The sequence below is a fragment of the Aspergillus ibericus genome, assembly GCF_003184845.1.
Source record: "Aspergillus ibericus CBS 121593 unplaced genomic scaffold BO80scaffold_2, whole genome shotgun sequence".
Lineage (NCBI taxonomy): Eukaryota > Fungi > Ascomycota > Eurotiomycetes > Eurotiales > Aspergillaceae > Aspergillus > Aspergillus ibericus.
The window spans coordinates 158,844-173,226 of NW_020292100.1; the positions used below are offsets into that span (position 1 = coordinate 158,844).

General features: G+C 53.2%; 6 protein-coding genes across 6 annotated transcripts; 4 read left to right on the plus strand and 2 right to left on the minus strand.

Moving 5' to 3' along the window:
• Nucleotides 1-2,024: 2,024 nt before the first annotated feature.
• Nucleotides 2,025-2,931, minus strand: BO80DRAFT_340366 (uncharacterized protein; the record flags this gene model as incomplete). Its single annotated transcript, XM_025715201.1, has 2 exons — nt 2,025-2,534; nt 2,593-2,931. Coding segments are annotated over 2 exons (849 nt in total), but the record flags the coding sequence as incomplete, so codon positions are not given.
• A 177-nt stretch (nt 2,932-3,108) lies between these two features.
• On the plus strand, nt 3,109-4,271 carry BO80DRAFT_489977 (1-(5-phosphoribosyl)-5- ((5-phosphoribosylamino)methylideneamino)imidazole-4-carboxamide isomerase HIS6). The gene is made up of 3 exons (XM_025723616.1): nt 3,109-3,441; nt 3,611-3,797; nt 3,909-4,271. The coding sequence occupies exons 1-3, from the start codon at nt 3,142-3,144 to the stop codon at nt 4,190-4,192; spliced, it is 771 nt and encodes a 256-aa protein (XP_025579923.1). The 5' UTR covers nt 3,109-3,141; the 3' UTR covers nt 4,193-4,271.
• A 444-nt stretch (nt 4,272-4,715) lies between these two features.
• BO80DRAFT_345039 (uncharacterized protein) lies at nt 4,716-5,281 on the plus strand (the record flags this gene model as incomplete). The annotated part of the gene is made up of 4 exons (XM_025715305.1): nt 4,716-4,753; nt 4,816-4,873; nt 4,970-5,062; nt 5,204-5,281. The coding sequence occupies 4 exons, from the start codon at nt 4,716-4,718 to the stop codon at nt 5,279-5,281; spliced, it is 267 nt and encodes an 88-aa protein (XP_025579924.1).
• A 464-nt stretch (nt 5,282-5,745) lies between these two features.
• BO80DRAFT_420797 (Elongator subunit ELP3) lies at nt 5,746-7,959 on the minus strand. Its single transcript, XM_025718453.1, has 2 exons — nt 7,495-7,959; nt 5,746-7,444 (listed from the first exon to the last, which is right to left on the minus strand). Exons 1-2 carry the CDS (start codon nt 7,793-7,795, stop codon nt 6,018-6,020), a joined length of 1,728 nt encoding a protein of 575 aa, XP_025579925.1. The 5' UTR covers nt 7,796-7,959; the 3' UTR covers nt 5,746-6,017.
• Nucleotides 7,960-8,046: 87 nt separating this feature from the next.
• Nucleotides 8,047-9,820, plus strand: BO80DRAFT_420798 (succinate--CoA ligase (GDP-forming) subunit alpha). The gene is made up of 7 exons (XM_025718454.1): nt 8,047-8,381; nt 8,456-8,484; nt 8,562-8,688; nt 8,746-8,808; nt 8,861-8,886; nt 8,950-9,032; nt 9,103-9,820. The coding sequence occupies exons 1-7, from the start codon at nt 8,212-8,214 to the stop codon at nt 9,601-9,603; spliced, it is 999 nt and encodes a 332-aa protein (XP_025579926.1). The 5' UTR covers nt 8,047-8,211; the 3' UTR covers nt 9,604-9,820.
• Nucleotides 9,821-12,719: 2,899 nt separating this feature from the next.
• BO80DRAFT_74493 (uncharacterized protein) lies at nt 12,720-13,513 on the plus strand. Its single transcript, XM_025724762.1, has one exon. The coding sequence runs from the start codon at nt 12,875-12,877 to the stop codon at nt 13,478-13,480; it is 606 nt and encodes a 201-aa protein (XP_025579927.1). The 5' UTR covers nt 12,720-12,874; the 3' UTR covers nt 13,481-13,513.
• The last annotated feature ends 870 nt before the right edge of the window (nt 13,514-14,383 follow it).

A 14,383-nucleotide genomic window follows, 5' to 3' on the forward strand; every position in this document is an offset into this window, starting at 1 on the left:
ATCCCTAGAGGGCCTCAGGGCAATTCACCGAATGAAAAGGCCGGGTATATCGGAATAATGGGGCTGATCAGCGGCCTTATTCCCTCGCCGTTTAAACCTCGGGGCATTAGATTTAGAATTCGCGGTCCATGGACCACCTTTGGGTCTGGCTTTCTGCCCAGCCTATCGATCGATCACGCGGGCTACACTGATCGCTCCAATTCTCCATACTTGTCAACTCCTCGATATTAAAAACCTCAAATGGCTTTCCGACCTATCTCACGGTCTACGATGATGCTATCACACAAGGGAGCGCAATGGCACAATGCCAAGCGGACAGTCCAGCACTAGCAGCGGGGATTACGCATTCTTGCCCACGTTCCTGCATGAAGGAACATATAGCGGCACTTCCAATGGCTAGATATTGACGGAACAGCCCGCATCAGACTATCCGGGCAAAAAAACGCTATGGGCACATATTCGGCTTCATGCGGAATTCGGCAGAGTTCCGTTATTGGGGGGGGGGGGGAAAGGATTAGGAGCCCATGACAAGAAGTCAGTGGGATTCCAGACCTCCCCCTGAATTGCATTGACTAGAGCCTGCACGGGCACTACGAGTCGTGACTCGGGATTTCTGACTCGTACTAAGCGACGTTTCCAGGCGACCGGGGAGCGAAAGTGCCCAAGTACACTGCTGGGAAGGGTTACGTGCAGAATCTGAAACGACGACGATGTTTCCCTGTCCCGCCTCACAGCTTGTGGTTCGTGCAATGGCACGAGCTTGCAGAGCTGGAGTGGGGGATGACTAACGCAGCCATCCATCACATCACTAATATGAAGTAATGACGCTGGGGGGGGTTTTCCCTCTCGGCTTCTCCATTCTTCCCTTCACGGTAGCGGTACCTGGACTAGAGGGTTGGAACCATGGGACTGCCTCAACGCTAGCCTATTAATATCGGGAGATGCATGCAGGTACCCCGGTACACTGGGCACAGGAACTGCTCGGAGGTGGGACGTTTCTCCGCTAGTAGCAGATCAGTGTGCCTGTAGCCGCAGGTCTGGCAAACTCAATCATATCACGTCGCTCGTCCTAGTTCTTATTAGGTTGCCCTAAGCCGAGGCTGGCTGGGCAAAAAAAGGAGACCGAGTGTGATGGATCAGAAAATGGGCTGGAGTTGCTCGACTCAACAATTAGTGACTACTATACTAGTCCGGAGAGAACTGACGTGTACTGATAGGAGTTCCCCAGGAAACAAAGCTAACGAGGACTAAAAGTCTTGTTTACAGTCGGTTCTTTCGGCCCCTTCTGCTCCGTATACGAGATGGAGACATGCTATTTTTGCTCGATCAAGGCTCTATCTAGGAGGATTCGTGCTTCAGCTGTTTATAGAACGCACTGGCGGCTAAAGTGGCCAACCTCTGGGGTATTCCCACTAAACTTCCATGCCGGTTGACCTTCTCAAACGTCCTAAAGCCACAAGCTGTCTCAGATTTGGGGGTCTCGTCCTCAAACCTTAGCTCGACTCGGGGTTTTCACCGTATCCGGAACAGCGTCCTGGGCCTCGCACCTAGTTTGGAGCTATTGGAACGTGCGTCGCAGACTGGACTTGGGGATTAAGGTTTGAAACAGACAAATCACGAGCTTCACTGTGGAATCATCGCTGCAGCATGGACGTCGGGGCCATCTCGTCACACACGATACGAGAGGGGTGTCATTCTGCCATCTCTTCCGTTGACGCACATCGAGGACCCAGTCCCAACCTATCACAGCATCTCCGGACATAGTCACCTCACAGACAGGGGTTGGGGCGACTTGGTGAAACAGCAGGAGGAAGGCGAAGGATTGGCAGAAAGCTCCTCGTGGGAAGAAATACCACCACAACCCCTCTTATGGATAATCATTACTGAGACTATGAGACGCTCGACAGCCGACATGTCGAATCAGCGTGCCGCGCTCCGGGCGCGCACGGGACGTAAAGGGATCTGACTGGAAGTGGTGTCAGACTTGGCCATCGCCATCCAAGACCTTCGGGCTCGTTCTAACGACGCCCTTTGGACTTTCCCTTGGTCGACCGGCGTGGTCCCTGGATGGCGGCCACGTCGCGTTTGCTCAGGTTCAGGGAGCCACCCGCAAATTTTCCAATAGAGGAACCCCCAATCCCACGTTCTCGTCGCTTGTTGTTATTGGTGTTCGACTTGGGCGCGGGTTTCTCGAGGATGATACCATTCTCTCTGGCTTCGCGTCGACGTCTGTCCTCCTTCATGTCCGCCTTAGCTTTAATGCCTCTCCTGTGCGACGATGGCATGCTCTGCTTATACAGGGACGACTTGGCGCCGATCTCTTGCATTCTCAGATCAAGAGCCTTGATTCGGTTTTTGCCGGTTGGTGCAAGATCGGATGCTGACTCCAACAGATGCGACTCCTTGAGCAGCCGTTGCAAGGCCAGGTCATTCTTGAGGTTATCGGCGTCGGTGGCATCCTCCTCGTCATCACCTTTCTCCTTTTTAGCCTTCTTGGCGGGTTTTGGTTCTTCGGAAGAGGGTGGTTTTGAGGTCTTGTAGCAGTGAATTAGTAGGGAGACACGACTGCGTATACATATTCCGTAGACGTACCATGAACGCTTTGCGCGCTCTCTTATCCATCAGGTCTTGACTCTTGGCGTCGTGATGCTCAACTACCTCGACCTGGACCTCGTCTTCCTCTCCGGAAAGACCACTCCAATCAGAGCCAGACTCGGATCCTTCAAAGTCCTCTTCCTCGCTCTCTTCCTCGGATTCATCGTCACGAGCTACCTGGCCCCCAGGTACCTCCAGCGGTTGAAACTGTGCTTCGAAGAATTTGCGAAAGATGTCATTGGCAGACGCATCGGGCGCGGGTTGCGGGGTCTCCTCGTCTTTCAACTTGGTAGCCCTAGAGACGACAGCCGCGTCTCTCTTCCTTTTTCCGACCATCTCAATTGCCCTGTGCTGCTCTGGATTCAGCGCTGAGCCGTCACTGTCCTGGAAAAAATAATGCGACTTTGCCGTCGACAGGCTTACTTAAGCCGCTATCTCCGATACGGTCACGTGCGATAAGATAGGATGACCCCTCGTCGGATTTCCACAAACCGGGGGAGGGAATCCCCTCGCCAGTCAGTTGCAGACACGAATTGAGTGGACAAGATGACCAAGTTCCGTCCTTGTATTGATCTTCACTCCGGCCAGGTCAAGCAGATTGTTGGCGGGACGCTGAGCAATGTTGCCTCGGACCTGAAGACGAACTATGTGTCCAAGCTCCCCGCCAGCCACTATGCAGAATTGTACAAGACGCATGATTTGCGGGGAGGCCATGTGGTGATGCTGGGGCCGGGCAATGATGAGGCAGCCAAGGAGGCCCTGAGGACATGGCCTGCTGGTTTGCAGGTTGCGGGAGGGATTACGGACAAGAATGCCCAGTATTGGATTGACCAAGGTGCTGAGAAGGTGAGCTTATCGAGTGCGAGTTGAACTATGGGTGTCTTGAGCTCACAGAGCCGAGCTTTGACTATGATTTGTTGTGGTCTATCAATCTACCTGATGCGAAATGCTCATCAATTTACTCCCAGTATTGTTCGTGAGTCACGATCTTGTTCACTAATCATTTCCATTGCAGGTCATCATCACATCGTTCCTCTTCCCCGAGGGCAAGTTCTCTCTCGAGCGACTAGAATCTGTTCTTGCTGCCCTTGGCGGCGACAGGTCCAAGCTGGTCTTGGATCTGAGCTGCCGGAAGAAGGACGATACATGGTTTGTGGCCATGAATCGGTGGCAGACGATCACCGAGATGGAGATCAACCAGGGTAAGTCTTCCTAATATCCAACTTCTACACGTTTCTCTCTTCTGTGGATAGACTTTTTTCCCTCCGCTTTCGTTTCTCAATCAATGCCTCAAGCAGCACTAACCCAAGCAGAATCGATCTCGCTGCTGGAGCCCTACTGTTCCGAGTTCCTGATCCACGCTGCAGACGTCGAGGGTCTGCAGCAGGGTGTAGATGAGGAGCTTGTCTCTAAACTGGCCCAGTGGTGCACTATCCCCATCACATATGCTGGAGGTGCCCGGAATCTTCAGGACCTGGAGAAGGTGCACAGCAGCAGCCAAGGAAAGGTGGATCTGACGATTGGAAGTGCACTGGATATCTTCGGTGGATCTGGAGTGACATTTGACGAGTGTATTGAGTGGAACAAGTCCCATTGAATGATGTATTAGGTTAGTCAATTCTACTAGACATGAGACAGATGATGTATATATATTGTGGCTAGTTGCGGATATGAATACTACCTCAACACAATCAAACTAAAGACCGTTCTCAAGCAAGAAGCGAAATAACTGAGAGAAACAATGAATTCCACATTCCCAACTTCAACAAGGAGACAACATTGAGATACTTACCCTCTAATAGTTACTTATAAACTATGATGCGGCCAACGAGGCTCAGTCTCGACGCACCACCGCTCCCCAAAACAGCCTAGCGCCGCGCCTGCGATCCTCGACATCATCAACTCACTGGACCTGACACTGCAACCCTTTGGATCTGTCCCCGGCCTTCCTCATCTCTCGACCCCAGCTCAGCCCGGACCGACAGTCCCTTCCATCTCCTGCTGTACTCTCCGTCGGCGACCGCTCGACCGACCGACCCCCATCCACCCCTCCCGGATCGAATTGCGCCTCCTCCCCCCCCGACCCGCTCACCCATCACCACCCCATCCCATACCCCAAAATGAAGCCCGTCGTATCCGTCCTCAACGCCTGGTCCTGGTACATATACCCAGCGAATCCCCATACCCACGAACCAGCACTAACACCAATGTGTCAAACAGCGTGGTCATCTCCCTCTTCGCCATCGTCATTCTCTCCGTTCTGGGCTCGCTATACAAGGTTCGTTGCACAACCTCCACCACCTACACACCTACCCACCTACCCACCTACACCCCGAATCCAGAAAAACTAACCAATGACAATGGGATTCGATAGAGAGAACACCCCTCCTTCACCGGCTCCGAAGGCGAACCCGAGAATGGCGCCGCCGTCGCGGCATCGATCTTCGCGGCCGTGTTGGTTTATTGTGTACGTTTTACCTATACCTATACCTATACCTTTATCCCTGGCTTGTGGTGTGCAGGTTGGGGTGGAGATGCGGGATAATCGAATGGTGGGGGTAAATGTTGAGGATGACGAGGCTAACTGATACTGTGTACTCGGAAACAGGCATTCTTCGTCTTTTGTGCATTCCAGGCTTATTTGCATGTGAGGAGTCGGAGGAGCGGGGCTATATCGTTGAGCTAGAGTATTTCCATACCTTTTGGGTGTGGGATTGGAGCCGGCTTGATTGGATTGGATTGGATTGGATTGGATTGAAAGATTGATTGATTGATATGATATCTGGAAGACATGTGAGCTGCTACGAGAGAGAGATGGTGTGATTGTTGCTGTGATGTGAGGGAGGATAATTTTCCTATCTATTCTTGATGAGACGGACTGAGATGTGATGAGATGAGGTGATACTGTCTGCGTGTGCTGTGCTACGTAGGATCAATCACTCTTAGGATCACTCACTCTCTTGCTGTGTGCTGGGAATGGAGGAATGGGGGCTAGATGACTATTACTAGCTTCGGTTGGATTTGGATTGATCTCTTGTCGTCAAGTCAAATGTGTTAGAGTGTACGGTTGATTTGCGGGTTGTATATAGTGTTGTTCAATAGAACGTTTGGCCGCAGGTATGCGTAGTCCTCAACAATGTAGGTCGGTGGCTAGTGTCAGCTGATATACCTGTGCGATCAGGTAACAGCTCATGTGAATGTATTCATCAATGATCCTAGCAATCGGCTTGGCCGTGTATGTACAATGCAATTTCTAATCCGCCCTTGGTATATACCGATTCGCTACTGCCCCGAATATGCCGAAGAAATAGACAGCCTCCTGTCTGGATGGAACCCCTGCAACGCCGCATGCAGATATGAAAAGAACTTTTTAATATCCAGGATAACTTGTAAATCCGTGCGCATCATTCATAAGACATTCGCTAAAACTCCTCGTCCTCGATCGGGTCCAGCATCTTGGACATGTACGGCCCGTCCAGGGTGTAGCCGAGACGCGCGTAGTAGCTGCGTACACCAACACCGGAGATAACGCTGATCTTCTGGCTGCCGTGCTCCTCGCGAGCAATGCGCTCGGCCTCTTCCATGAGCAAGGTTCCGAATCCGCGATGCTGGAACTTGCGCGGGTCACGCCCGTGCAGAGGAACCGCAGATCCGTACACATGCAGCTCACGCACAATACTGGTCTGCTGACCCGTGAACTCGGGCCGGAAGGTGTGGGTCGGGCTGCACTTGCGCAGTCGCAGCAGGCCGATCAGGATATCCTGCTTCGGGTCCTCGTAGGCAAGGAACGTTTCCCAGCCACCGTTGGCCGTGTAGTCACGGCGAATCAGCTCGACCTGCGAAGGGCGAATCTTGTTCTTGACTTCGTTGATACCCACTTCACGGGTGCGCACATCGCGGCAAGTGGTTCCAAAGTCCTTCATGCGCGCCAAGGCGAGCTCGCGCAGGTTGCCGTTCTCCACACCCGAGGTCACCAGGGGCATGGGGATATCACGCTGCACACGATAGATACGGGTCCACGGGGGGACCAGCGCAAGGATACGGGCGACCAAGTCGATCAGCGCGTTCGGAGTGTAGTTCTTGTAGCGACCCGTCCGCCAGAGCTCGTAGAGACCAGTTCCACGGATAACCAGCGTGGGGTAGATCTTCAGACCATCCGTCCGGAAAGCCGGGTTCTCGAAGTACTCCTGGAACTGGAACAGATCACGCTCCATGCCCACGTTGGGCAGATCAGGCATCATGTGACTGACTACCTTGAATCCAGCATCCTTCGCAAGCTTGAACGTCTCGGCAACGGCCGCAACAGTGTGGCCACGGTTCGTGTCTCGGGCGACATCCTCGTACAGACTCTGGACACCGATCTCCAGTCGCGTGCATCCGTAGCGGAGCATGCTGCTCAAGTGTTGATCAAGACAGTAGTCGGGTCTCGTTTCGATCGTGATACCGACACACTTCACATTGCTCATCTCACCAGCCTGAACCGCTTCATCGACATTGTCCGTCTGATACCCACTCAGCGCGTTGTGCAGCTGGGCCACAAACGATTCACGGTAGTCCTCCGGAAGGGACATGAACGTTCCACCCATGATAATGTATTCCACCTTGTCCACACTGTGACCGAGAGACTTGATCTGGTCCACTCGACCGCGGGCCTGCTCAAACGGGTCGTAACGGGCGCGGATCGCACGCATCGACGTGGGTTCATATCCGGTATAGGACTGCGTAGAGTACTCGAAATCGGAGTCCGGGCCACCAGGGCAGTAGACGCAAATGTTTCCGGTGTATGCGATATGGGGACAACGGTGGGGTTTGCTCATGACCGCGACGACGGCGATACCAGAGGATGTTCCTGGCGGAGGTTAGAAAGTCGGGCTCAAGGCGGGCAAGGCGCAGACATACTGATCGGCTTTGCAATCAACTTGGGCAGAATGTATTTCTTGTAGTGTTCAGGGACGGCCGCAATGATGGCCGTCAACGGGGGCTGGGTGGCCAAGGCATGCTTTTTGGCGACTTGACCCCGCAGTTTGTTCAGGTTGATATCTCTCTTGGGCTTCTTCGGATCGCGCTGGGCCTCGTACTCCTGGATCAGAGCATTGGCAATATCGGAACAAGCTCTCATGAACCGTTCGTTCTCCGGAGGGAGTTTGGCATTCTTCTTCGATTTGGGGGGTGGCGGCATAGTCATGGTGACGGTCGCCATCTTGGGAGAGCGCACACCTCGCGGACGGCGCGCAGGGAGAGATCAATTAGCTAAACAGTCAGTTAATTCTTCAATCCAGTCCGACTCGAGTCGAGGCTCGACGGAAATGCAGCAGGAGATGAATGAAGTGGGGAGAAGGGAGACACGGCGGCGGGACACAGCAGCGACAGCAACAGCAGCAGCAACCTTTTTTTCCTCGGGCGGCAAGCGACCGCCCGTGACAACTCGGATCCGCTTAAAGCTTTGTCCCGAAATTCCCCAAAGCGAATCTGTCCGGCGCGTTTGAACGGCTATTCTTCTCTCTCTTCCCTATCTTCCAACCACTTCAGCCTCTTTGCACCTTTGTAGTGCCTTTCTCCCCTCTCCCCTCTTTCCCTTGATCTTCCCCCCCAGGGTTTCTTCCCCTCCCATCCATCATGCAGGCCTTCCGCCGTAACACCGCTTCTGCCCTTCGCAATGCTGCTGCCACGCAGCGCCGGGGATACGCTGCCTCGGCCAGCCCGGCTTACGCTGAGACCATCAAGAACCTTCGCATCAACGCGGACACCAAGGTCATCTTCCAGGGTTTCACTGGCAAGCAGGGAACGTACGTTTTTCCCCGGTCTGAGAGGGTCTATCATGCATGAAACGCTGACGTTGCTATTTTTCGTCCGGCCGCAGTTTCCACGCCGAGCAAGCTATCGCCTATGGTATAATCTCTTCCTACGTTCGCACCAATCAGATGGGTGTCTCTGGCGGTTTCACATGGGAAACTCACAACTGCTAGGCACCAAGGTCGTCGGTGGAACCAACCCGAAGAAGGCCGGCACCATGCACCTGGACCGTCCCGTCTTTGCGAATGTGCGCGATGCCGTGAAGGAGACTGGAGCTACTGCCACCGCCCTCTTCGTCCCGTATGTAGCCGGTGCCTAATCAAGGATAGAGGGATCGCTGCTAATGCTTGATTGTAGCCCCCCCTTGGCCGCTAAGGGTATCGAGGAGGCCATCGAGGCCGAAATTCCCCTGGCTGTCTGGTACGCGTGTCTTCAATCTGTGGAACAGCAGCATGTGCTAACGTTGGAATAGTATCACCGAGGGTATCCCTCAGCACGGTATGTGGATGGATCCCCGCTTAGCGCCGGTGATCGCTGTGTGACTGACCACCACTTGACCAGACATGGTTCGTATCACGGACATCCTGAAGACGCAGAACAAGACCCGTCTGGTGGGTCCCAACTGCCCTGGTATCATCGCTCCTGTAAGTCGCATCCACTAGACGATCCTTTGGCAGGGGTCCGATATTAATGGGCGGACTTTTGCTGCACTAGGGCCAATGCAAGATTGGTATCATGCCTGGCTTCATCCACAAGCGTGGCCGCATCGGCATTGTTTCTCGGTCCGGTACCCTGACCTACGAGGCCGTCAACCAGACCACCCAGGCTGGCCTTGGACAGTCCCTGGTCGTCGGTATCGGTGGTGACCCCTTCTCCGGCACCAACTTCATTGACTGCCTGAAGATCTTCCTCGAGGACGAGGAGACCGACGGTATCATCATGATCGGCGAGATCGGCGGTAGCGCTGAGGAGGATGCTGCCGAGTTCCTCAAGGCCAACAACAAGTACAACAAGCCCGCCGTCGGTTTCATCGCCGGTATTAGCGCTCCCCCGGGCCGCCGGATGGGTCACGCCGGCGCCATCGTCAGCGGTGGCAAGGGTGGTGCTGACTCGAAGATCGCTGCTCTGGAGGCGGCTGGTGTTGTTGTCGAGAGAAGCCCCGCCTCCCTGGGCAAGGCGCTGCTCAACGAATTTGTCAAGCGGGACCTGGTCTAGATGGAAATGATAACAGTCTGCACGCAGGCGGAGACATGACCTGAACCCTGCCGACTTGTGGGCGGGGAACTTTTCCCCCTCATCTCTCTATCCCTAGACGACTCCCTTTCTGTGTCTGAGCCGTGGCGGCCACTGTATTTTTCTTATCTCGGTGTCTTTTTCCTTTTTCTCGTCGATATATCTCCTTTGTTTAGAGATGCAAGGAAGTAATTATGTAAATGTGTTTACTCTGGGTTGGCGTAGATGGGATAGTGTATACCGTAGCATGACGGAATTGGAGTAGTACAGGTAGTACTATGTAGTACTATGTATGTAGGGAGTGCTATAACCCTCCTATAGTACGGAGTAGTATAGTATCAACAGGGTTCAACCCATGATTCATGCAAAAGAAACGGTTGCCTGAACCGCCTACCTGCCTTGTGTCTACCGCCTAAGGTACCCAGCCTCAAACCTTACCTAGTACGGAGTACGGGATACATGAGAATCGGACATACCCGGAACCCCCCCCCCCCCTGCCAGGGTGCCCGAGCACTCAGCAGAGAAAGCCATGGCTTCGGGAGGCTGGTCTTGGCAAGTAGCTGTACCCGGGCCGGTCCCTCCTTGTCATCCCGAGCAAGCAATCAATCTCAGCTGTTCCGTCACGGGTTATGTGATGTTTGATACATCCCGTCCTTTAGTGGTGAGTCTATGTTCGAGATACTGGGGTCGAAGGTATAATATAATAAATGTATCTACTCCGTCCGTATATATATACCCTGTTGATAGGTTGTAGGTATCCCGTAGTTTAGCTCATTAATCTACACCGAATATCAAAAATACATCAATGAGATTATAGTGGTGATAGTGGTCATAATAGTAGTAGTAGTATACGAGAATTGCGTCATGAGCGAGTGAATTGATAGATATCCTGCATGAAGACGTTGTTCAGCCGTGCCGTGCGTCTCCATCTATGTACGTACATAGTAGTGGGATTATTATATCGAGACCGGCCCAAGCGGTAAGCAACTAATCAAATCATGAAGTAGGCCAAGACGTCCAAGACAAGGGGCGTTTAGGTTGGGATTGGGGATTCGGACGGGTATTGGTTGGTGGGTGCCGTCGGCTTCCCGAGTCGTGACGGTGGATGGCTTGGACTCGGGATTGAGTGATTGATGGATGGATGGGCTGGGCTGGGCTGGGCTGGGACTTGGGGTTGGTTTGTTGTGTTGGGAGTTTGCTTGGAAAGTTGATGTGTAGATGGGTGGGTAGATACATCGTCCTACGGAGTATTTTGAATCCAAATACTATGTAGCTGTAGATGAGTAGATGGATCGTGACAATGTAGGCAAGTAGGCGAGTATACCGCCCAAAACCGGTTGTTGCTACTCCGTACTGCTGATGGAGTAAGATCCCGAGGAGGATGCCAGGGTTATTTCTTTCAACGTTGGCAGACCATCAAGCAGGGATTATGTTCCGTGCGCATGTGTGTGTGCCACTCGGCTAGCGAAAACGAAGTGAAGAAAGAAAGAGACAGAGAAAAAAGTAAATAGATTAATTGTCCCTCTTCTCGGATGCAGCCAAAACGTATCTGCATGGTCGTGTTGTTTAGTGTACAGGGGTTGGAGGGTAGGTATAGTATCTGGTGTCTAGTACGGAGTATACGGAGTAGGGAGGGGGGATACCCGGGTGTGGGTGGAGGTGTTGAGATTCATGTGTCTAACTGGTTGATGTTAGTATATTATGTAGTTGATAGGTAGTGCATCGGGAGAATGGATGGCAGATCCCATGTGAAGAGTGAAGACTGATAAGAACCACCTCCTGCAGTGTTACCCTGTGGTTATTAAAATAGATGAAGTGCAGATGGTGTGGTTGGAACTAGAGTATAGCGTGCTGCAGACCGTGGTGCGAGTCGAGACGGTTAGATGGGGTTAGCGCTGAGTGGGCTCGAGGTGACGAAGATGTCAAGATGTCATGACAGCCTGACACCATCAATGACGAGAGATTGATAGCGAAGGAAGAGATAGAAAATCCCTCGGAGACAACAGGACTTGGGACTCGGTCGCGGGCTTGGCTGCAGTACCGAGTCTAGAACAACAAGGCATTCCATCACACTATTGTCTTGTCAGAGTCTAGATGAATCATGGATGGGGGGAAAGTGTAGGTAAGCGTGCATGCCGGCGGTTCGGACTCGCAATGTGACTGGCGAGGGAGGTTCGTCACAGACGAAGGAGGAGGGGCGATGGATTTGGTTTGTTTTCGCTGCTGCAGGTCCTGGCTGCCACACGGGTTGGAGATGCAACTGCACAACGACGGATTGTACATCCTGTGGAGGACCGGGAGACATCGGGTCTTTCGGGTGACAAGCTTGATAGTGGATTAATTTCTTTTTGTTTGGGGATGCTATTTTTTTTTGTCTAGACCAAGTCCGATGGGGCAGTCAGACGATAGTGACAGTCATACTAGTAAGACATAGTACTAGTAGGGAGAGTGGATTGGAGTATACTTTATATAGACGGTGTCTACATACTCCGAACTTAGTACCAAGACTACTAGTAGCATCACCCCGACTTCAACCTTCACCGTCTCAACAATTCAATACAACCACCCAGCAGCCAACACAAGACAACACAATTGAACACAAATCTCAAACATCAGCTCCCCAAGACCTGCCAAGAGGGACGAGAACCACCGATTGACCGCCCGTCTGAGTGGCGCGCCGGCGTAGATCATCGCCTCCACCCAAGGAACTTTAACCAGTCGGAACCGTGAGTCGGCTACGGGTTTATCAGGGCTCTCAAGGCAGGTCTCAGGAATGTATCGACTATCGACCAGTCGACCCGAGATTCGCGCTCAGCCACCCGCAAGACACTAGACACTAGACAGACTGACGACTTCAGAATGCCAGTCATAGTCATCGATCCTCGTCGAGAATGTTACTATGTATAATGGGAGTTATTATGATGTCCGCCGACTAGGATGCCGGGTGCTTCAGTTCGCGCCGATCGTGGCAAAGGGCCGTTTGGCTGGTTCCGGACCCCTGATTTGCAGAGTTGCTTCAGTCGCGGTTCCGGCGCTAGTGCAGGACGCAATCCAGCATTTTAAAAAGTAACCTTTCTTATCAAGCTGTGTGGCTTGGCGGCCTGATTCTTTTCTGGGTGTTTCTTTTTTGTGATCCTTGGCGGGCAGTTGAGCCGAGTTTGCTGTTGGTCGTGGCTTTTTCTTTTCTTTTTGGTTCTTTTGTTTCTCCTGCTCGTTAAAAGTGGACAATATATCGAGTACACTGTCAATAGAGATGCCGTCGATGGTAATCAAGGACCGCAGCCTAAGCCAGCAACTAGTAGCATCGTGCTCCATCCGCGATCTACGTCGTCAACCACACTATTGCGATCAATCAGTCCCTACACTATCCGTTTTGGTGCTTTACATGCATTGGTGCCTCACTCCGCTCACGGTCTTCGTCATCACTTGCTCTGCTCCTGCACTCGTTGTGCCAATGGTCCCTCCATCCACTGCTTCACCTGCCTTGTTTCTGCTTGCGCAACCGCTCCCCCTTATTGCATTCCTAGGACGACTACTTAGGACTTGTCTCATATTTAAGCTTAGCTGCGGTTACGTAGGCCATCCGCACTGGCCCTACCACCCTAATCAGGGGCCCATGATCGGTGGAGTTGACCTGGCGCCCTTCCGTGGTAGTTCTTCCGAGTTTTCCCCAGGGTGCCTTGGTATAGCTTCACTCCACCCCCCAATGCCACCTGGTGTAGCCACGCTGTGGACCGGCCCCGCGAGGCTGGCCAGCTTGTCGGGACCCATCCCAAGAAATCCGCTGTCTGGGCACTGGGCACGACTTTTTTGGTCGTCGCCTCCCAAGCCATCCTCCTCCGTTCCCCCCCCTTCTTAGTGCGGATGGGCCCGATGTAGATCCCCGAGATCCATAACAATCCACAAGCAAGAAGCTCTTTGCCAATCAGGCTGATCTCAGATTGCTCATACTGGCGCGGCAGCTTGCTCCCTGATTTCTACACTGCACATCCCGAGGAGGGAGGGGAAGGGGGCAGGGATCCCGGCATCCTGAGTCGTCAATTGATGACTTGCCTTCCCGTCTCGCGTTGCATCGGCCTCCGTGTTGATCACGCTCGAGCGGCAGCCATCTCCGTCGAACACATGTGCGAGATGCTGGCCTGGACATTCGACCGTCTATCTATCATGTAGCCCAACGCTCGGCAGCCGCGATGGCGCCGCTGAATCGTCAACCCAGCGCTCTTATCACCGGATCCGCTTCCATCTAGACCCTTGCGCATGACAGCCGGGCCCCGTTCCTGAACCATCTCATTCGCTGGGCAGCTGTATGGAAAAAGGGACTAAATCCGCCAGCTCCCAAGGTTCAGGCGCTAAATGCAGACCAGGATGGCCTGGAAAGCATGCTGCTTCTGGAATTTCATCACCGCGCCGGGCCCACGTCATGTATGCAGATCTTAGGAGCTCCGCCCTTTCGCCTTTTTTCCTCGTCGGCTGCCCGACGGCTTAGACTCTCTCTCGGGTGTGACCTAGACTACTGGTTGCCAAGTAAGGCCGGCTGAAGAGATACTCCTAAATCGTGTCGCCGCTCATACCCTTGGCGATAACACCAGCGCTTGCCACCCACAAATGTCCGCTTTGGGAAGGTCGATGGATAGCCCCCGTCCGGCCAGGATGCTCCGCAGTGGAGCCGTCTTCCATCTGCTCTTTAATCGGATTTCCGACGATGTTTGGGCCCAGTGCCAGATCAGATAGAAATCTCCCCGAACAGAACATAAAGGCATTG